The sequence below is a fragment of the Lithobates pipiens genome, unplaced genomic scaffold (assembly GCF_037356315.1).
Source record: "Lithobates pipiens isolate NorthernLeopardFrog02 unplaced genomic scaffold, aLitPip1_a1.2 Scaffold_30, whole genome shotgun sequence".
NCBI lineage: Eukaryota > Metazoa > Chordata > Amphibia > Anura > Ranidae > Lithobates > Lithobates pipiens.
In genome coordinates this window covers 138706735-138728538 of record NW_027507791.1, presented here as the reverse complement: position 1 = coordinate 138728538, position 21804 = coordinate 138706735, and the positions used below count along the sequence as shown (strand labels likewise).

At 48.5% G+C, this 21804-nt stretch overlaps 1 protein-coding gene across 1 annotated transcript in view; it reads right to left on the bottom strand.

The window, feature by feature from the left end:
• Nucleotides 1-9626, bottom strand: part of GCHFR (GTP cyclohydrolase I feedback regulator) — a 66202-nt gene extending 56576 nt beyond the window's left edge. The window contains exon 1 of the mRNA XM_077464905.1: nucleotides 9483-9626. Within this exon, the coding sequence (XP_077321031.1) occupies nucleotides 9483-9518 (36 nt within the window). The 5' untranslated portion in view covers nucleotides 9519-9626. The remainder of the gene's footprint in view (nucleotides 1-9482) is intronic.
• Nucleotides 9627-21804: the final 12178 nt, after the last annotated feature.

Below are 21804 nucleotides of genomic sequence, written 5' to 3'. Positions count from 1 at the left end.
ATATATATTGCATATTCAATTGCAACTACACGGCCGCCTGCAAAACTTTGTGGCCAAAACAGGCATCAGCCGATGCACTGACGTCTACCTTGTAGAACTTGGTAAACGTATTGACAGATGACCAGGTCGCCGCCTTACACACCTGAGCGACCGACGCTTGGTGTCGGAAGGCCCAAGACGTTCCGATTGCCCTTGTGGAGTGGGCCGTGACCGGAAAGGGGGGCACCTTTCTGTCTGATCCACCTGGAAATGGTGGCCGACAAGACTGCCATGCCTTTCTTTGGACCAGCCACTGAAACAAACAGTGAATCTGACTTCCGAAAAGGAGTCGTGACAGACAAATACACCTTCAGAGCCCTAACCATGTCAAGAGCGTGAAGGGCCACCTCCTTTAGGTGCTTCGGCTTAGGACACAGAGATGGTAATACAATGTCCTCATTGATATGAAAAGCCGAGACCACTTTAGGCAGTTATCCTTGTGGATAACCAGATAAGGCGACTTGCAGGACAAGGCCACCAGTTCCAAAACCCTCCTGGCCAATGTGATGGCCACTAGAAAGACCACTTTCTGGGAAAAAGTCAACAGGGGAATCTCCCTGATATTTTCAAATGGCGGTCTTTGAAGTGCCGACAACGCCAGGTTCAAATCCAATGGGGGTAACGGTGGACGCACCGGAGGGACTACGTGTCGTACCCCCTGAATGAAGGTACTCACTAAAGAGTGCGACGCCAGGGGTCATTGAAAAAAGACAGCCAAAGGCTGAAATTTGCCCTTTGATGGTGCTTAATGCCAATCTCTGGTCAACTCCCTGCTGGAGAAACAGCAGGATCCTGGATATGGAAAAGGAGCACGGATTTTATCCTTTCTCCTCACACATGGAGATGTAGGCCTTCCAGGTACGATGGCATATCTTCTGAGAAGAAGATTTCCGTGCTCTCAACATAGTCGGAATCACAGAGTCCGACAGACCCCGGTTCCTCAACAGCTGGCTCTCAATAGCCAAGCCGTTAAAGCCAGCGATGGTAAAGCAGGATGGGGTATCGGACCTTGAGACATAAGGTCCTCTTGCAGCGGCAGTCACCAGGGAGCGTCTGCCATCAGACGCACCAAGTCTGCGTACCAGGGACGCTGAGGCCAATCTGGGGCAACCAGTATCACTAGGATCCCCTCGGCTTCCACTCTGCGAAGCAGACGTGGTAACAGTTTCAGTGGAGGAAAGGCATAGATCAGCTGGTACTGATCCCACGGAGCCACCAGCACGTCTGACATGTCGGCCCATGGATCTCTTGTCCTGGACGCAAATCTTGGAACCTTCCAATTGATACGGGAGGCCAGCAGATCCACGTCTGGTGTGCCCCACCTCAGGCACAGTAACCTGAATGTCTCCAGATGCAAACGCCCATTCCCCGGGGGCCAGCATCTGTCGACTCAAATAGTCCACCTGCCAGTTCTCCACTCCCGGGATGTAAATGGCCGACAGGGCCGGTACGTGTCGCTCTGCCCACCAAAGTATGTGAGTGACCTCCCGTGCAGCGGATGAGCTTCTTGTTCCCCCTTGGTGATTGATGTATGCCACAGCCATGGCGTTGTCTGACTGGATCCTGATCGGACGCCCTTGCAGTCTCATCGACCATGTGTAGAGGCACAGCCTGATTGCTCTCAATTTGAGCAGATTGATCGGCAACTTGGATTCTTCTGTCGACCAGAGGCCCTGAGCCGACTGAACCCCCATCACTCCACCCCAGGCGGATAGACTGGCGTCCGTTGTGATCACCGTCCATTTCAGAGGAAGGAACGATTTCCCGGACTGAATCACCGGGGACCTCAACCACCAGATCAGTGAGTCTCTGACAGACTGGCTCACCTGGATCTGTCGATCCAGGGACAACTGAGATTTGTCCCATTTTGTCAAAATCTCCTTCTGCAGCACTCTGGTGTGGAACTGGGCATAAGGCACTGCCTCGAAGGAGGCTACCATGAGCCCCAGTACTCGCATGCAAAAGCGGAGCAACAACCACTTGCATCAGCAGTTTTACCACAGATCTAAGAGTCTGCAATTTGTCTGAAGGGAGAAACGACTCCCGACTTTTTTAGGTTCAACAGCCACCCAAATTCTTGCAGGATCTGCATGGTAATCACCACATCCTCCTCTAATTCTGAGGCGGAAGATGCCCTCAGGAGGAGATCGTCTAGGTATTCCACGATCGCAATCCTACATTGTCGCAGCAACGCCAAAACTGGAGCCAATACCTTGGTAAAGACTCGGGGCTGATGCCAGACCAAAAGGAAGAGCCACAAACTGGTAGTGGGATTCCCCGACTGCAAAGCGCAGGAACTTTTGATGCCAAAGGTATATGGGTATGTGCAAGTACGCATCCTGGATGTCTAAGGACGCCAGGGAGTCATCTTGAGGGAGTGCAGCGACTACTGAGCGAACTGATTCTATTCTAAACTTTTACAATGTGATTGAGGGCTTTTAGATTCAAGATCTGATGTACCCCTTCCTTCTTGGGGACCACAAACAGATTTGAGTAGAATCCCTGGAAACATTCCGATTCCGGAACAGGTACAATCACCCCGCAAATTCAGCAAATCCCTTACCTCCCCCAACAGGGCCTCCCGGTGAATCGGGGATACGGGTATGCTGGAGGGGAAGAATCTGTTTGGCGGCCAAGAGAGAAACTCTATCTTGTAGCCTGTGGAAATCAGATCGCAAACCCATTGGTCGGATAACCGTGGAGGACCACCATGCTGAAAACTCGCGAAGGCGACCCCCCACCCGAGACATGGGTGGGGACAAGCCTTCATACAGTAGCACTTTATTTCACAGGCTTGTTAGGCTTGTGGTTCCAGGGACGTTTTTTATCGTCCGTGGGCGTCCTGTCGGGCTGGGGACGTTTTGTCGAAGATCCGGGAGGATGAAAAAGACGTTTGTGAGCGGCCTTTCTGGCCTGTGGGAGTAGGGTACATTTTTAATAATGAGAATAGGAAGGAAAAACACTGAGCTACTCCAATGAAATCAGCAGCTAACACTCCAACAAACAAAGTTAAGACGAATATGAGATAAATAGTGTAGCGCTAAAATTGTGAAAAAAATGTATATGCGTGAAAAACAAATGAAAAGATAAATATAAACAATGAGTGCTGGGGGAAAGATCTCACAATTATTGTGAAATAAAGTGCAAATAGAATTGCATATCATAAGCAATTATTGTGCAATACAGTGCAAACGAGGCTGTATATCGTAAATGATTGTTATGCAATACAGTGCAAATAGGGCTGCATGTCAAATACTAAAAGGAAACTGTTATCAGTTCATCAATCTGTAAGAATGTCCTCTTATCGTGCTAAACAAAAAAGCCCAATCTTCTCATCCAAAATATAACAAGAGGAGAGAGGAAAACCGGCAGCAACAATCTGTTTGTCTGAAGTGGCGTTTCTATGCACAACCTTCTATGAACACAAGATGGGTACTCTTACCAATGATGTTGGACCCACCTGTTGTATGACAGTGGGTCTGAAAGGCTTGTAAGCACAGAAGATTTTACTCTGGCCTTCAGTAGGATGGATCCTGGTATGTAGTCCTCATGTAACCATCCTGGGTCATGGATAGAGGTAAATATTCCAGACAACCACCGTCCGGTAGTCTCCAAATTCCAGGAAGGATGGTGTTTCAGGGACCAGGCATATCCAAACTCAAATTGCAAGTAAGAGCACGTATGAATGACATATGGGAAAAGAAAAAGCAAAAAGGGCTCCGGATGGTGCAGATAAATTTTTTTAAAAAAACGGTTGGTTTATTAAAAAATATATGATATGATATACAAGATGAAGAAGTGATCACAAAATAAAACATGTAAAAAGCAATGTGGGGTGCAAGTAATGCTGCCCGACGCATTTCAACACTATCGGTCTTCAACAGGGGCATACTCAGTATAGTGTCGAAACGCACAGTCTGAAGCCATGCTGACCCTACCCTGTCTGCCAACCGAAGGGGACTTAGGACAGTGACAGTCCCACCCTCCTTGCTGCCGCTGACTGAGGGGCTCTAACCTGCCAGACTCAGCACCCTGAGGAGTTCTGTGCTGTTCACAAGTAGTGATTGTAGGCCCCGAGTGCTCCTAGGTGCAGAGGAAACAAAAACTGTGTCGGTGGCAGTCGTCACAATGAGCACTAAATGATCTGAAAAACGTGTTCAGGCTTCAATAAAATGGCCGCCCAGCATCCAGTAAACAGACAGGAAACACAGGGAAAATGGCTGTGAGAGCACATGCAAGCTGCTGCTGGAGAACACGGAAAACGTGCTCGGGCTTCTAGAAAAAGGCTGCCAGTGTCCTGAATAGGAGAGCACTGGGAAAATGGCCGCTTGAAGCCCAGAAAGACATGCTGCCCTCGCCCACACCTAAAATGCCCGCCGGCCAGCTTCCATGAGGGACAGAGACAGAATGTGACAAAGACACAGTGTTGCACCGAAAACACAGCGGACCCTCACAGGCACCTTCCGGGAGCTTAACATACAGGATCCAGGACACCACCACCAGCCAGCCAGCCCCCTATCCCAGATGAGAGCACTCAGGGATCTTACACACACCGCTCAGCACCACATGCAGCATCCCCCCAGGTGAGGGGTAGGGGAAGGAAGATAGGGACAGGGGAGAGAAGAGAGGGACCCCCGAATCGACCTCCCAGGGAATGCCCAGCTGCTCAGCCCCACCGGGGCAGGGAGAGCTGTACTTACCAGTCCTGAAGAGCTGGGAGACATTCCATTGTAGATCTACTCCTGATCAGTACAGGGTAGCTACTGGCCTCGGCATACTGTGATGCAGACATCAGTAGCCCAGTCATATGTACGCCCCGGAGCATAAAAGCTCATCGACCACCTCTGGAGCTGAGGTTTTGTCATGGCCTGCCGAGCTGTAGCTGCGACCTGCACACGCTCAATGGCCGGACTGGGGAGACTAAAAGAATAAGGGTATCCAGCCTGTCACCCAGCCGGCTGTTAGTAGATCACAGGATCATTCATCTTGCGCAAAAACCCAAGCTTCTGCGTAAAAAAGCAAGGACCGATGGCCCGCAGGGTTTCTAGGTCCTTCTCCTTTACTAGGCAAAATAAAACTGAGGCTGCTTGGCAGGGTGGAGGGTTGCAGCCCAAGGGACCGCCCCCTGGGCGGAACTAAGAGTTCTGAGTGTTGTGTTACAACTATGCCTAGTATTCTCCTAGTGATAAGACTAACAACCCATTTGTTACAGAGAGGAGCTGTGTCAGTCGGTGAATATAAGAGAAAAAAAAAAAGCCATATCATGATAGGTTAAAGTAGAACTGAAGGTAAAACTTTTTTTTTCATATAGAATAGAGAAAGAGGGATTTTCTGCCACTGTGTCCAAATTGGGGAGATTTTCCTTCACTGCCTGCCCCAATGCCAAAACAGAAAGTAAGGAGAAATCCCTCCAAGTAAAGGAATCTTTTGTTGTCACCAGAAAAAGCTGTCCCCATTGGAAGATTTCTGCTCTATTATTGTTCTGGTGACAACCCAAAATTTGAAATTTTCTTTCACTTTCCCCCTCGGTGATAATGGGCACCAGGGCAAATAGGGAGATTGAATCTCGCAGATCGCACTAAAAACCTGATAGGTGTTCAAACACCTCTCTACTCTACAAAATTAAAAAATGGTTTGCCTTTAGTTATACTTTGAATGCAAGTATCAAAAAAAAAAATAGTACAATATTTCTTATAGAGCAGCAAAATGTTGCTAAAAAGATTAAAAAGTTTTGGAGTGTGATGAGCAGAAAAAAAATGTATTAGGCAAATTTTTAGTCTATTGGTCTAATAGTTTATATGCATGTTTGTAAAATTTTAACACACCATTGACTAATATGAATCTATGTACCACTACTTATAGTGTATATTTCTCCTGATTGTTGCCTTTCGGTTTGTTGTTCATATAATTATATATATATATATATATATATTATAGCCCTAACACACTCTGCCTGTCCTAGGGTGACAAAGCTGCTCAGTACGGTTGTCACCATAGGACAGGAAGTTAGAGTGATACTAAATGACATCCTTATTCCACAAAAAGATTCCGTACAGATTAGGGCTGGGGAAAAAAAAAAAAAATCGATTTAAATCTTGAATCGAGTCGAGAGGTCAAATCGATTAAAAATTTAAGCAAATCGATTTCTTTAGATTTTTTTTTTTTCACCACCATGTCGGTCCTGAGAAGCTGTGGGTAGGAGTTCTTAGGCGAGGCCACTGCTTCGGCCTAGTCTGCGAGGCTGGACGCCGCGGACTAGGCCGAAGCCGTGGCCTCGACTAAAAATTCCTGCCCACAGCTCCCCAGGACCAGCACGGTGTCCATAAAAAAAAAAAAAAAATTATTTGAATCGAGAATCGAGTTTTTTTTTAATCACAGATTCATTTTTTTTTTTTTTTTTACAAAATCGCCCCGCTCTAATACACATACACTAGTAAATGGACCTGTAATATATTTTTTATGAAATCATTTCTAAAGGCTTGTTTAGCCTGTTTGGTGGTAAAATCCTGCAGTTGAGCTGTGGTTTTATCACCCCCTCAATGCTTCCCCTTTACCTAGAAAGGTGGTGGATGGGGGTGTACACATGCCATGGCTGCAACACTATGCTTTATGGCCATAACAGTAATTATATCCTCAATAGAATTGAGGTCACGCTGCAACAACCCTGCTGTGCACAATGCACATGGTTGTGGGATGGGGATCCAGCATTTAGGGGCGATACAATGCCTCCTTACTGCTTGTCAATTGCTCTCTGAAGAGCGATCCAAATGTGGATCACTCTTTAGGAGAGCAAAGCAAGTGTAATCAAGCCTTTTCTTGTTTTTCTGCCTTTCTAATATGCTTTGTGAGTTCCCAAACCCCTTCTTCTCCCTCCTCATTTCTGTTTGTTTGGAACAAGCAGTGTGGGTTAGTTGTGGTCATGGGCACGGCACTACACATCCCATAGTTCATCTTGAGAAGGAGCAAGAGAGGGTGGCTACATGCCTACATACAGTGGGACCATGGAGAATGAATGTAGCCACCATCTAAGCCTAGGGTCACATCTTTGGGGTTCTGTGTGGGTGTGTTTGCATTCATTTGAAAGGGCTGCTGCACCTGTGGGAAACATGAAAAAAAAAGTCCCCAACCCTTTTCAAAGCTGCAGCTGCACAGAACTGCAAGATGCTGTTGAACCATGCGATTTCTCATACGTGAAAATGCGATGCTTTTCCAATACATAAGGGCTTTCCATTAAGAATCAATGGCATCTCCACACGTCTGCTAAAGAGCAGCGCACCATAGGCGTGGGCACGCCCTAATCACCCTGTGCGACACAGATTCCCCCGCTGAACGCCCCTACCCCCATGGTAGCTGAGGCTACAAAGGAAAGAACTAGGGAATCTCTGTCCTCAGTGCCTTTCTCTGCTCTTTCATCAAAGCCCCTTAATGGGGCTTCTAACAAATTATAAAAAATAAATAAAAGATTAATTCAGTGAATCACCTGCCTGAAGTATATTAGAAACAGTACACCAGGAACGGACCGCAGTGAGTTCTAGCTAAACTGTATGTAGGGGATAGAGAAATATATATATATATATATATGTAGATCTCTTAGACTCTGTTTGAGTGTTAGCAGCTTTTTTTTCACCATTTTAGGTTTGGCGCAGTATTTCCCCCCACTTTTTATAGTTTATTTGCAATGCTGGGATCCCCGTTGAGGTATTTGTAGATTGCTATCATGTCCCCTCTCAAGCATCTTTTCTCCAGGAATAATAAATAATAATAAATAATAAATGTAGTGTTTTCAGTCGTGCCTCGTAATTGAGATCCTCCAATCCCCTTATTAGTTTTGTTGCCCTTCTTTGGCTTCTCTCCAGCACATCTCTTCTGAGGATTGGTGACCAGAACTGGATGGAATACTGCAGATGTGGCCAGATTATCGTTTTATATCTGGAGTATATCTCTTTTTTTTAATGCATGCTACGATTCTGCCGGCTTTGGTAGCTGCAGCTTGACATTGCATGCTATTGCGCAATCTGTTATCTACTGGCACCCCTAATGCAATAGGCTGCACATACCTAGGGGGAGCATGTTTGCCTGTCAGTTGGGAAACACGTTCCCTGACCCATATGTTGGTGAACCTCATGATAGGCAGGCCAGAGCAGCAATAGAAAAAAAAAAAAAAGGAAAGAAATTTGGAGCATGGAAAGATCTCCAGGTGAGAATAAAAGGGAAAAGTGTGAAGCTGAACTAACACTAATCTTTGTTCTTGGCTTTGGGTACACTTTGCCACCAGATGTTTGTACTATAATATTAAAGAGGAAGTAAAGCCTCTTAAAAAAAAAAAAAAGTCACCCTGCAAGGCAAAAGCATAATGAGCTAGTATGTATAGCATACTAGCTCATTATAAATTACTTACCTGAGATCAAAGCTCCCGCAGCGGTCCTCGCTCATCACCTCTGTTGCCGCCATCTAACCCAGAGTGACTTCCGGGTACCGTGGCTCCGGCGCTGTGACTGCCCGGAGCCGCAATGACGTCCCTCCCGCGTATGCACGCCGGTGCTGCCACTAACGGCATGATCGCCGTTAGAAACGGCACTCTCAGTGTGCCTGCGCCGGATGTCTATGGCGCATGCGCTGTAGACATTGGTGCCACTATTCTTGCAAATATCTCCTAAACCTTTTAGGTTTGGGAGATACTTCTTGCACCTACAGGTAAGCCTTAATCTAGGCTTACCTGTAGGTTAAAGTGGTTGTAATGCATTTAGGGTGGAGCTCCGCTTTAAAGTGGGACTTCCGCTTAGTGGATTCCCCCTCCCCCCCTCCGGTGCCACAATTGGCACCTTTCAGGGGGGAGGGAGGTGAAAATACCTGTATAATACAGGTATTTGCACCCACTTCCGGGCATAGCTAGCCGCAGATGAGTGCTCCCTCCCCCACCCCGTTGTGTTCTGGGAAACACACAGTTGCCATAACACAACAGGGACCAGTGAAGACGCGCAACACAACTCGCGGATGCGCAGTAGGGAACCGGGCAGTGAAGCCGCAACGCTTCACTTCCTGATTCCCTGACAGAGAATGGCGACAGGGGGCAGCTGAGAAACGAGCGATTGCTCATCATCTGCTTCCGACATCGCGGGCATCCTGGACGGGTAAGTGTCCCTTTATTAAAAGTCAGCAACTGCAGTATTTGTAGCTGCTGACTTTTAATATTTTTTTTATGGTGGAGCTCTGCTTTAATGCTACAATGGGAAGCAGGAATATATGACTTCTGTGTAAGTGATCCTAAGAACAGGAATGAAACATTGGAACGCCTGTTCTTGGAATAATAATAATAATAATGCACCAATCACCATCTACCAGCCCCACATCCTGAGAATAAGAAGTCCTACACAGAATTCTTGTAACCCTTCACCTGCTCGGGCAGTGTACAGTAATACACGCCCCATGTGCTGTGAACTCACCAAGCGGATCTGGGTGCTGATCAGTATGTACGGCATAGTGGTGATGATGATGATGATCGCTTCTCTCCGCTGTCACTCCACCAGCTCAGAGATCTCTGCTGATGTGACCTTCGGCATTCCTGACACGCCTCCACTCGCTAGCCAATCACTACAACCATAGCTACTTGTCGTCACGGGGGTGGGCGTTTCCGGAAGTAACTAAGCTCTGCCAATAACACGTGTGTGCTCGGAGAGAGAAGCCGGGATGAGGGTGCTGAGCTGAGGGATGGAGCTGTGTGTGGAAGAGATAATGTTGCAGATATTCAGCCTGTTCTGACGTCATGTCTCTATATGTTCATTTCTATCACAAATCTAGGAAGGTGTGGTGAGACGATGGAAGTGAGAAATTCAGATTTCTGGTGCTTCAACCTTTGTAAAAAATAAATAGATAAATAATAAATAAAATAATAAATAAATAGCTGCCCCCATATTAATGATTATGAATGGTGCATTTATTATGTTCTTTGCACTGGAGCCTGCAAAGCATTGTCACTGTGATTAGTGGATGGTGGGTGCGATGCTCTTTTGCCTGCAGACTCTACTCAAACATCATACACCGATCTGGGGGAAAGTGTCCATGGACTGCAAGTTAGATGACTGGCGCTCCATTGAGATCTACAGTCCCTCTGCCATAGGGGCAGATGGGAATTGTAGTCTTTTTCCATTCATGGATTCCTATGAATGAATGACATAGCAGTGCTGGCGGAGTGATGCCTAATTGCACAAAAAAAAAAATGGTTTGGACTGCGGAGATTGGGGGGCTGCAGACTGATCATAAGAATGTGTATAACATTAAAGCAGAGTTCCACCCAAAAGTGGAACGACCCCCTGACATGCCAACATTTTTTTTGTGGGGGAGCGGGTGGTCCCCAATTTTGACAGGTACCCAGCTCACACTTCTGCTCAGGCCGCCTAGGCAACCCCTCCCTCCCTACAATCTTCTGAGACACATCACAGGTCCCAGAAGCTTGCCTGGCCATTCAGGATGTGCAGCGTGACTCGTGCAGTGTGGACCTGGCTGTGAAGCCGCAAGCTGTCTGGAGAAAGCTGTCGCAGCTGTGTCCAGACTTTGCAGATTACCAGCAGGGTATGTGCTCAGGTGAGCACAGCACTTATAATGAGAGTATGGGAATACCTAATCGCTCCCAGGTGGAGACTGCTGCACACCCAGAGAGACAAATGGTCTCCAGGAGGCAGCCAGAACATGTGACTGCAAAAGGCAGTGCAACGACCTGAGGACTAAGGACAGAGTGCAGATGTAGGCGCTAAAGTGAAGCCATGCACACTGAGGAATCCTGTGGTCTGTGTGACCAGGATAAAGGGCAGAGGTACTGCTAAAGAGCCAGGTGGGCTAGCATTTTCTGTTGTGTTTATTTGCTGGAGAAGAACCCCTGCATTGGAAACATTTATGTTACAGACTTTTATTTGCCTTTTTAATAAAAATGGGCTATGTGTGAATTAAATAAAAAATAAATAAAATAAATACCTCTACACTGTTCTCCTATTAGCATGTTCTTTTTACTGCAGTTCTGATTTGCTACTTAGTACTACTTCCTCCCTCTCCCAGGCTGATCTCTGCTGTACAAGGACTACAAGAAGCTGATGAGGATTCAATGTCAATTGATCAACTTTTTGAAGCAGTGGAAGGGTGTTTGCAAGCCAGCCGGCTTTTCTCTTGCTTATTTTACTCATCATTCCTGTAAGTGCAACTCTTATCTTTAATAAACCTTTTAAGGTACGTTTTTACGCTATGTTGATTGAGTCTCCTTGGACGCCTGGAACCTAGCCCAAGACCTTCCCTGCCAACCATGTGAATTGTTTTATCTACACTCCTCCGGACAGAGGCCCTGGTTGGGTTTATAGCCACAGGCTCACAAGAGCTTGCATTCTGGTAAGCACGCAATCTGTGTGGTGGAGGTGCACTGTCCCGTAGTGCATAGTTGCCAACAGTCGATTTTTCCTGGGACAGTCCCGATTTTGGAACCCTCGTCCCGATCGGATGCCACGCCGATTTGGGATTTTGCCTTTTTTGTCCAGGGAATATTAGGTTTTGCAGCAGCTGGCTCAAACAAAATGGCCACCGACACCGCCACTAGATCATTCCTCAGTGGAGAGAGGAAGGGAGCTCGATCTGTGCAGCCAATGAATCGGCTTTTCTCTTCACAATACTGAAGCCAGGGTTTGCTGCACGGATCGGCCCCACCCCTCTCCACTGAACACAAGGTGCCAGCCGCTCCTGGAGTTTCTTCTGCTCTCTCTTGTCCCTCCCTCTTAGTGTAAAGCCCAGGCAGCGATGTAACTAATGTACAGGGGGGGGGGGGGGGGTTAACTATGTACAGGAGGGGAGGGGGGACTAACTATGTAGAGTGGGGTAATGATGGCTGATGCAAGGACTGACTCTGCTGGGGACACCTGATGCAAGGATGGACTCTGCTGGTGGCAGGCGACGTGGCAGGTGACACGCTCAGGGATCCCACTGATTCGGCATTATGGTGAGTTGAATGATTTCATTTTATATTACAATGTAATAATAGAAATAATAATGCACTTCAATCATCCTGACAACATACCAACCATGGTGCCGGGATGATTGAAGTGCTAACACCAGGTGTTTGAAGTATCCTTATCCGTATAGCAGCGTGCGTGTGACCAAGGAGGGGCATCTGCGGTCCAACGAATGGAAGTGATACAGCTTTCGGCAGAACCGCATCATCAGGGGGTGCCAGGAGACAAGGTTCCGGTCTCCAGGCGCAGCATGTGGCTTGCTGGGCATCCGGAGCCTGTGTAGATCCAACAGAGGCTGTGACAACACTAATTAGCCATGGAGGGCACTGCAGCAGTTCAGGCGGTCGACTCCGGTTCTTCTGGCACCAGCACCTCTCAGGTAAGCATGGTGAGGGCCGACCATGGCTTACTCTGGGAGGAGGTAAGGTCCTTGGGATCAAAGCCATTCCCTGGGTGGGGAACCACAGGTGAAGGGCTGGGCACTTCTCTCTTTCCCCCTGAGCACAGTGGTGGTGGGGGTTGCGGATAGGCTCTCATGGTTTGTTCTGTCTTTTCTTTTGCTTTCAGGGTAAAGCACAGGACAGAGCTCAGATACAGCCTCCCAGGAGAAAGTATGCTGTTTTGTGGGACAAAACTCAGTCTGAATTGGTTGAAACCGCTTTGCGCCGAATGTGTCAATTTAACTAAGGATGACTCCATGGCAGAGTGTCATAAGATCCTTACGTCAGTAAAAGATAAAATTCCATCCAGTTTTAAGTAATTTATAGGAATGATGGATAGGATGCAGGGTCCCTCTGTGCCCTTATCTAGAGCGGCAAGTTTGCCATCCCTGTCTGGAGCCCAGTCAGGAGGATATGGAAGATAGGGAGAGGGAGCCCAGATCGCTTGCCTCTTCTCCAGTAGACTCAGGGTCTGATACTGAAAAGGTGGAAGATTGCTCCAGAGGGTCCAGGTACAAATTGACATTGGACGATGTGGGGGACTTAGTAAAAGTGATCTATGACAACCTAGAGATCAGAGAGGAGTCGGTACAGCTTTCTAAGCATAACCTCATGTATCAGGGGGTCTCTGCCCAAAAATCCTGAGTTTTTCCTGTGCACAAGTCTCTAGTAGAAGCGATCTTACTGGAGTGGGAGCACCCTGAGAAGAGACCATTCTTTTCAGGCAGTCTCAAACGTAGATTTCCTTTTGAAAAAGATGTGGCCCAGCCTTGGAACAAGGTTCCTAAGTTGAATGCACCACTAGCGAAGGTTTACAAAGACTGATTTGGCCTTCGACAATCTGGGATACCTTAAGGACCCCATAGACAAAAGGGGTGATGTGTTGCTAAAAAGGGCTTGGGATGCCTCCTCTATTGTACTTAAACCAGCCCTTGCAGCTTCATGTGTGGCTAGAAATTTAGAATGCTGGCTAACTCATTTGCAGTCTCACAATTCTGCATGCACATCTCGACAACAGCTGCTAAAATCCTTTCCTTTATTATTTAAAGCAGTTGGGTTCCTAACCGACGCTTCTGCAGAGTCGGTAAAGCTAGTGGCCAGGTCTGCAGCTTTGGTTAATTCCACTAGAAGGAACGTATGGTTGAAAGCCTGGTCGGGTGATGCAGCATCAAAACTCAGGCTTTGTGGATTACCTTTCTCAGGCAATCACCTTTTTGGTCCTGGGCTCCAGGAGGCCCTGGATCGTACCCAGGACAAGAAAGCAGCCTTTCCAGAGAAAAAGAAGCCTGAGGGCAGACCTCTTTTTCAAGGGTTTAGGCAGCAAACCCAGCAGAAGAGAGTGGGTCAGCCTAAAAAACACTGGACGGGTCACAAGGGACGTGGCAGAGGAGGAATACTATTCGATCCTCCTCAAACCACCCCAAAGCCCCAGTGACTCTTGTGTTCCGGTGGGAGGAAGGTTGGGGGATTTCCTCCCACAATGGACCAATGCAATTTCAAGTCAGTTTCTATTATTTTTAATAGACAACGGCTACAAGTCGGAGTTCAATGCCATTTCCCCACCTACCTTTTTAGTAACCCAGTTACCCAGAGACCGGAAGAAGGCAGAAGCTCTGAGTTTACTGTTGGGAGAGTTGTTGGATCAACAGGTCCTCACCCGAGTACCAGATGCGGAATGCGGACAGGGGGTATATTCCCATGTGTTCGTAGTTCGAAAGCTGCCAGGCAAGTTCATATTGATTCTCAATCTCCGGCCCCTGAACAGGTTTATCAGGTACAAGCGTTTCAGGATGGAGTCTATCTTCATGATAACGAACCTCCTGTTTCCTGATTGCTATATCGCAACGATTGACCTCAGAGACGCCTATGCCGATACATCAGGAATTCCAGAAATTACTCAGACTGGAAGTCAGGGTGAACTTGGAAATTCTCCATTCCCAATTCAGGGCACTACCGTTTGGCCTAGCATACTCTCCCAGGATTTTCACGAAGGTCCTGGCAGAAGCCCTAGCTTCGCTGCGCGTCAGGGCCATTACAGTGATCCCCTGTCTGGACGATCTTCTGTTTGTCACCCAGTCTTTCCAGCAGCTAGAAATAAATATACAGGAGGCACAACACTTCCTGCGTTCTCTTAGTTGATTGATCAATCTGGATAAAGCCCAGCTGATCCCAACCCAGGAAGTACTGTACCTGGGTTACAGAATCTATTCAGTAGAGAGGAAGGCGTTCCCCCCCCCCCCCCCCCCCATCAGAAAAGATAGAGAAAGTAGGTCTAGCTTTAGTGCAGCTTCAGACCAATCAGGAAGCCCAGGTCAGGGATGTCATGAGAGTGATGGGGTTAATGACATCCTGTTTTCCCAGCAATCCCTTGGGCAAGGTTCCATCAGCGCCCATTGTAGGTTCTCCTTCTGCAGTGCTGGGATGGCAGCCAGCAGGGTTTGGATCAACCTATGCCTATATCCACCAGAGTCAAAAGGACACTGGTGGTGGCGAACCAGTCACAATCACTTTGACAAGGGTCTGTTGTGCTTCGCATATATAAACAAGCAATGGGGGGACCAGGAGCCCTGCATTGCAGATGATAGCAGGCAAAATTTTTCCTTTGGGCTGAATCAAACCTGGCCTCTCTGTTAGCGGTACGTTTAAAAGGGACTCAAAACTCTCTGGCGGACTTTCTCAGTCGTCAGCGAGTAAAACAGGACGAATGGTCGCTCGAAGTGTTCGTGCAGGTTGTGAGGACCAGGGGCATACCAGAAGTAGATATGTTCGCCTCAGAAAGCATCAAGAAAGTTGCTCAGTACTTCTACCTGCATTTGCGGGATCGAGCCAGAGGGATAGATGCCATCGCCAATGCATGGCACTTCAATCTGTGCTATGCCTCCCCCCCCCCCCAGTAAGGCTAGTCGCGATGGTCCTCCAGAAATTTCAGACCCAGGCAACGGATCTAATTTTTATAGCCCCGTTCTGGCCAAGAGGGCCTGGTTTGCACTCCTAAAAAGGTTGGCTATATATCCTTGATTTGTCTTCCGATGAGGGAGGATCTGGTTATTCAGGGTCCTATCCAGCATCCTCAAATAGAGACCTTCAAACTTAGTGTGGTATCTGAGGAACAGCTGTTAAGGGCCCAAGGTTTTTCAGATAGAGTCATCAAGACTCTCGTAGAATGCCGTAAGCCCGTGACCAGGGCTATTTACACCAAGGTGTGGAAGAGGTTCAATTCCAGGTTAGCAGAAAAGGGGCAGGAAGAACCAGGAATTCCGGCAGTGCTGGACTTCTTCCAGGCAGCAGTGGAATTGGGGCTTTCTATCAGCACCCTGAAAGTAAAGGCTGCCGCTTTGAGCGTTTTTCTTCAGGTCCCCCTGCAGCAAGATCATTTTGTAAAGAGTTTTGCTGCGTACACACGATCAAACTATCCGGCGGAAAAAAAAACAATCTGCCCGTGTGTGGGCTCCGGCTGACTTTTTTTTACCCAAAAGTCCGGCAGACTTAGAAAGTAGTTTTGACTCAATATGGCCGTGTGTGTGCTAGTCCGCCGTACTTTTGAAATGAACGGACTTTTCCGCATGGAGAAAAGTCCGTTCATTTTGAACGCGGCTCCAGGTAGCCAGGACTAGCAAAGGAAGTCAATGTCGCCGCCTACATCGGCGAGATTGACACGTCGCTGGCCCCGTCACCTGGTATGGACTTAAAGGGGAAGCCCTACGCCAAAAAAACAGCGTGGGGGTCGCCCCCTAGGTCCATATCAGACCCTTATCCGAGCACGCAACCCGGCCGGTCAGGAAAGGGGGTGGGGACAAGCAAGCGCCCCCCTCCTGAGCCGTACCAGGCTGTGTGCCCTCAACATGGGGGGTGATTTGGGTAAGGGGGGCCGTGCGGCCCCCCCACCCCAAAGCACCTTGTCCCCATGTTGATACCCTGGCCGTTGGTTGTCGGGGTCTGCGGGTGGGGGGCTTATCGGAATCCGGGAGCCCCCTTTAATAATTTAATAACCGGCCCCCCACCCTATGTGAATGAGTATGGGGTACAATGTACCCCTACCCATTCACCTGTGAAAAAAATGTAAATAAAACCCAACATACAAGGGTTAAAAATAATTTATTGCACAGCTCCGGGGGTCTTCTTCCGTCTTGGGGGGTCTTCTCACCGGACTCCTCCGCTATTCTTCTGCTAGCTCTTTTACTGGTGGAGGAGCCCGGCTTTCTTCTTCGTCGCCGCTGCCCGGGGGTCTTCTTCCAACTTGGGGTGTCTTGTCCCCCTCTTCAGTTCTTCTTGCTGGGCCTCCGCTCCTTCTTCCAGCTCTTTTACTGGTGGTGTCCCGGTCTTCTGTCGCCTCTGTCTTCGCCGCCTTCTGTTCTTCTTTTCTTCTTCCTTGAGATGTTGACTCGTCGCTGTCTCTGGCCATAATGACAGGGACATGTTGCACGGCGACTTATATAGGGACAATGGGCGGGGTCACCAGGTGATGTCCCCGCCCATTATGATGTCACAGTCCCAGCATCCTCTGGGACTGTGACATCATAATGGGTGGGGACATCACCCGGCAATGTCCCTATATAAGGTCCCGCGTCCCTGTCATTGTGGCCAGAGAGCGCGTCGAGTCAACATCTCAAGGAAAAAGAGAAGGTGGTCGGCGATAGAAGACCAGGCCACCGCTTGTAAAACAGCTGGAAGAAGGCGCGGAGGCCTGGCAAGAAGAACCGAAGAGGGGGACAAGACCCCCCAAGTCGGAAGAAGACCCCCGGGCAGCGACTAAGGAGAAAGCCAGACTCCTCCGCTAGTAAAAGAGCTAGCAGAAGAATAGCGGAGGAGTCCGGCGAGAAGACCCCCCCCCCCCAAGATGGAAGAAGACCCCTGGAGCTGTACAATAAATTCTTTTTAACCCTTGTGTGTTATGTTTTATTTACATTTTTTTTCAAAGGTGAATGGGTATGAGGTACATTGTACCCCATACTCATTCACATAGGGTGGGGGGCTGGGATCTGGGGTCCCCCTTATTAAAGGGGGCTCCCGGATTCCGAAAAGCCCCCCTCCAGCAGAGCCCGACGACCAACAGCCAGGATGGTCGGGAAGAGGCCCTTGTCCTCATCAACATGGGGACAAGGTGCTTTGGGGTGGGGGGCCACGCGGCCCCCTTCCCCAAAGCACCCCCATGTTGAGGGCACGTGGCCTGGTACGGCTCAGGAGGGGGGGGCGCTCACTCGTCCCCACCCCCTTTCCTGACCGGCCGGGTTGTGTGCTCAGATAAGGGTCTGATATGGACCTAGGGGGGGACCCCCACGTTGTTTTTTCAGTGTAGGGCTTCCCCTTTAATTCCATACAAGGTGATGGGCCAGCGACGTGTCAGCGACATTGACTTCCTTCGCTAGTCCCGGCTACCTGGAGCCGCGTTCAAAATGAACGGACTTTCCTCTGTGTGTGGGCAAGTCCGTTCATTTCAAAAGTACGACGTGTGGACAGGTCCGCTCGTTCGGAAATTTGGCGGACTTTCCGGCGGTTTGTCTGCCAGACTAAGTCCGCCGGATAGTTTGATCAAATGTACGCGGCATTTCTTTAAAGCCTTTTCCAGGGCCAGTGAAGGTCAGAGCCCGCCCCTCTTGGAACCACCTCAGCCAGAAGAGTGAGTGAGTTGCAGGCACTCTCGATTAGAGAGCATTTTCTATTGATTTTAGAGGATAGAGTTGTGCTTAAAACAGATCCTAGTTTCCTCCCCAAAGTTTATTCTACCTTTCATAGAACTCAGGACAACTGCCAACATTTTTCTCCTCCTCAGAAGGTGATGAGGAAGGAGAATTCAGTTTAGTTGACGTCAGGCGTAGCCTTTTGGTTTATTTAGATATCAGCAAAGACTTTAGGAAGACAGAATCTTTGTGAATTTTGCAGGGTCACGCAAAGGATTTAAAGCACCAAAATCCACCATCGCTGGGGGGGCGTGGCCTGACGCGAGTTCCGGATGGTCGCATAATCCCGGAGCTCTGGAGACAGGGGATCTAAGCGGCTAAAAGCGACATCATCCGTGCCCTTTGGAAACCTCACCTAGCAGTGGAAGACCTTCCCAACACTCTGGGACCATGCCCGGTAAGCGCCGAGGCGCGGGAAAACCGCAACGGCTCACGGACTTCTACACTAGGCTCCCTGATAGGGAGGCCCAAGATGGCGCCCGGGCCTATTCTCCGCAGAGAGCTTCACCGTGCACGAGGGGAGCAGAAGCAGGTAACCGGCGACACAAACAGGCCCCCACCAATGGCCAGCACTCCTACCCTCCCACCCCTTCTACTAGCAGCCCAGTTAAATCGAAACCCAAGCTGGATGGCAGCGGATTGAGTGGGGAGGGCAGCCCATCCGCGGACTCAGGGGATGACACCCGGGAGTTACCCGAACCCATCGAATCCTATCCCACTCAGAATCAACCAGTAGTTGATACTGTTCTGAAAGACATGTTATTATCGCTCCGCAGCACCATTCAGTCGGATATGGCAGCATGTATGCACGGTTTTCATAAAGATCTTAATGCTATTGGAGTTAGAGTGGACCACATAGAAACTAAGATGGGAGAATATGCTGGGACTATAAACGATCTAGTGGATGCACATGAGGAGAGAGAAGGGGAGGTGGAGAAACTTAAGGAGAAATTTGCGGACCTGGAAGATAGATCACGAAGAAATAATATCAAAATTAGGGGTATCCCCGAAACGATCGTACAGGCCGACCTACACGCACACGTGGTGACGGTGTTTAAACAAATACTTCCAGAGGCGTCGGATCTTGATGTGATGATCGACAGGATCCATCGTCTTCCCAAACCGACTCACTTGTCTGATCAGGTCCCGAGAGATGTACTTTTAAGGCTACATTTCTTCCAAACGAAAGAGGAGCTTATGGCAACCATGCGTCAAAAAGAACGTATTCCGCCACAACTTCAGCACTTGCATTTTTTCACAGACCTTTCGCAATACACTCTTCAGAAGAGGAGAAACCTGAATACCATTACCAAAGCTTTGAGAAACCATAAGATCGTATACAAGTGGGGATTCCCTACAAAACTGTCTGTGACTAAGGATAATCGCACGTACCACATTACCTCATTGGAAAAAGGCATTACCCTCTTGAGAGAGTGGGGTATACTTTCGGACTTGGAAGTAAGCGCAGCACTGTCTTCTGCTCCGAAAATGGTTGACCAGGATTGGAAAACCGTCACATCAAAGAACGCCAAATCACATTCGTGAGGCGGGACGGATATATCCTTCTAAACTTGGGTCCCCATGGTCTCAGTTACTGAGGAGCCTCAGGCTGAACTCTTCCCCCCAGTTACCTTTGCAGCACCCACTGCCCACGGTTGTTCTTTGTTAGGCCTGCTCTAGAACTCATAGAGCGGCCGTTACTAACTCGTTCACTAATTAATGTGCTCTTTTAATTTCTTCTGTTACGTTCTCTTGTTTTTTTTTCTTTTTTCTTTTTGGATGCTATACCACTTGCCAACCGTAGCCTACTCACCATGTGGAGGATGGGGGCTTCGACGAACATCACAGGTTGCTTCATGGAAAGAATCATAGAACCTACAAGGCACCAGGATTGGAACATTCCTCCTCGCAATAGTGAGTACTGTTTACCTAACAGCCCTTGTGGCAGGCTTGAAGGGGTCTTGGCCCCCCCATGGAGCGGAGAGCTCACCTATGGTGGGGTTGATCAGCACACTTTTCGGCATCCCTTGCATCCACTCCCTCTATGGCTCTAAATATCTTATCTATTAACGCTAAGGGGCTCAATCACCCCGTGAAACGTCACTCGCTCTGGAAAGAAGCGGAATCGCACAAATGCGACATTGTCTGTGCCCAGGAGACTCACTTAGTGACTGCCAAAGCTCCCAAATGTTCACACAAAAATTTTCCGCACATATTCACAGCTAACGCAACCACCAAAAGGAAAGGGGTCCTTACGGCTATCAGGGACTCTGTGGCTTTTCAACTGCACGAAGTTATTAGTGATCCCCATGGAAGATTCTTGATACTAATCTGTGATGTGAACTTGACTACCTACACAATTGTAAATGTATACTCCCCTAACAATCACCAGGTGAGATTTTTTAACAGCCTGATGCGAAAAATACGGCAAATTCAAAGGGGACTGCTGTTAATGTGTGGGGATTTCAACCTGACCCCGGACCCTGCATCGGATTCTACATCTCAGTCCACACGGCTGCGCTCGGCTCTGCAGCCCGCTATACATCAATATGGCCTCTATGACGCTTGGAGATGCCTGCACGCAAACGAGCGGGACTATACCTACTTTTCCCCTCCACACCAAGTTTATTCCAGAATAGTTGTTTTTGGTTGACCAGCAGTCTCTGTTGCGGACATCTTCGGTGGCTATCAAGCCCATAACTTGGTCTGATCATGCACCGGTGGTGCTATCCATGGAGGGCTCGGCAACTGTTAATGCGAGCCCGCTATGGAGAATCAACACCTACGTGCTTCAGAGAAAGGAGTGCAGGGAGGTCCTCCAGAAGCATCTGACTGAATTTTTTACTGATGATGTCAATTCCGTTACAGATCCATTTGTGTTATGGAATGCCCATAAGGCGTTTATGAGGGGAATTTGTATTCAAATGGGAGCGAGGTTAAAGAGGCAGAGGCAAAGCAAACTTACAGGCTTATTGTCGGACATCGAGGACCTAGAATCGCTTAATAAGGCTAAACCGACAGCCCTTCTTTCCCAGAAACTAGCTCAGCATAGACATGACTTGCGTGTACTGCTACTTGAAAACTTTGAGAAATACAGCAAACGTAGGAAAATGACGTTTTATACCTCTGACAATAAGGCTGGTAAATAGTGATGGACGAACTTCCGACGGGACGTTTCGCGAACGCGAAACGCGAACGGACACAAACGTTCGCGAAAACGACCGTTCGCCGCGGGCTCCATTGACTTCAATGGGAGGCGAATTTCGCAAACCTTTAGGTCGAATTTGCGGCCACGGGGTAATTATTAGGGGGTAGCACGTAGTCCCACCACCTGGACAATAGCATAATACATGTATGAGGTGAATTTGGGATCGATAACTACAAGCATTTTTTTTTTATTTGGGAAATTGTTCTGACAATTCAGGACTATGGAGCTAATGAAGGCAATGGAGGAGAGGGAAGGTCAGGGACCAGGGTAGGCAAACAAGAGGGTGCAGGAGATACAGAGCACTGACAGCAGCACCGTAATACAGAGCACTGACATCAGCACCGTGACATACAGCGCTGACAGCAGCTCCGTGACATACAGCGCTGACAGCAGCTCCGTGACATACAGCGCTGACAGCAGCTCCGTGACATACAGCGCTGACAGCAGCTCCG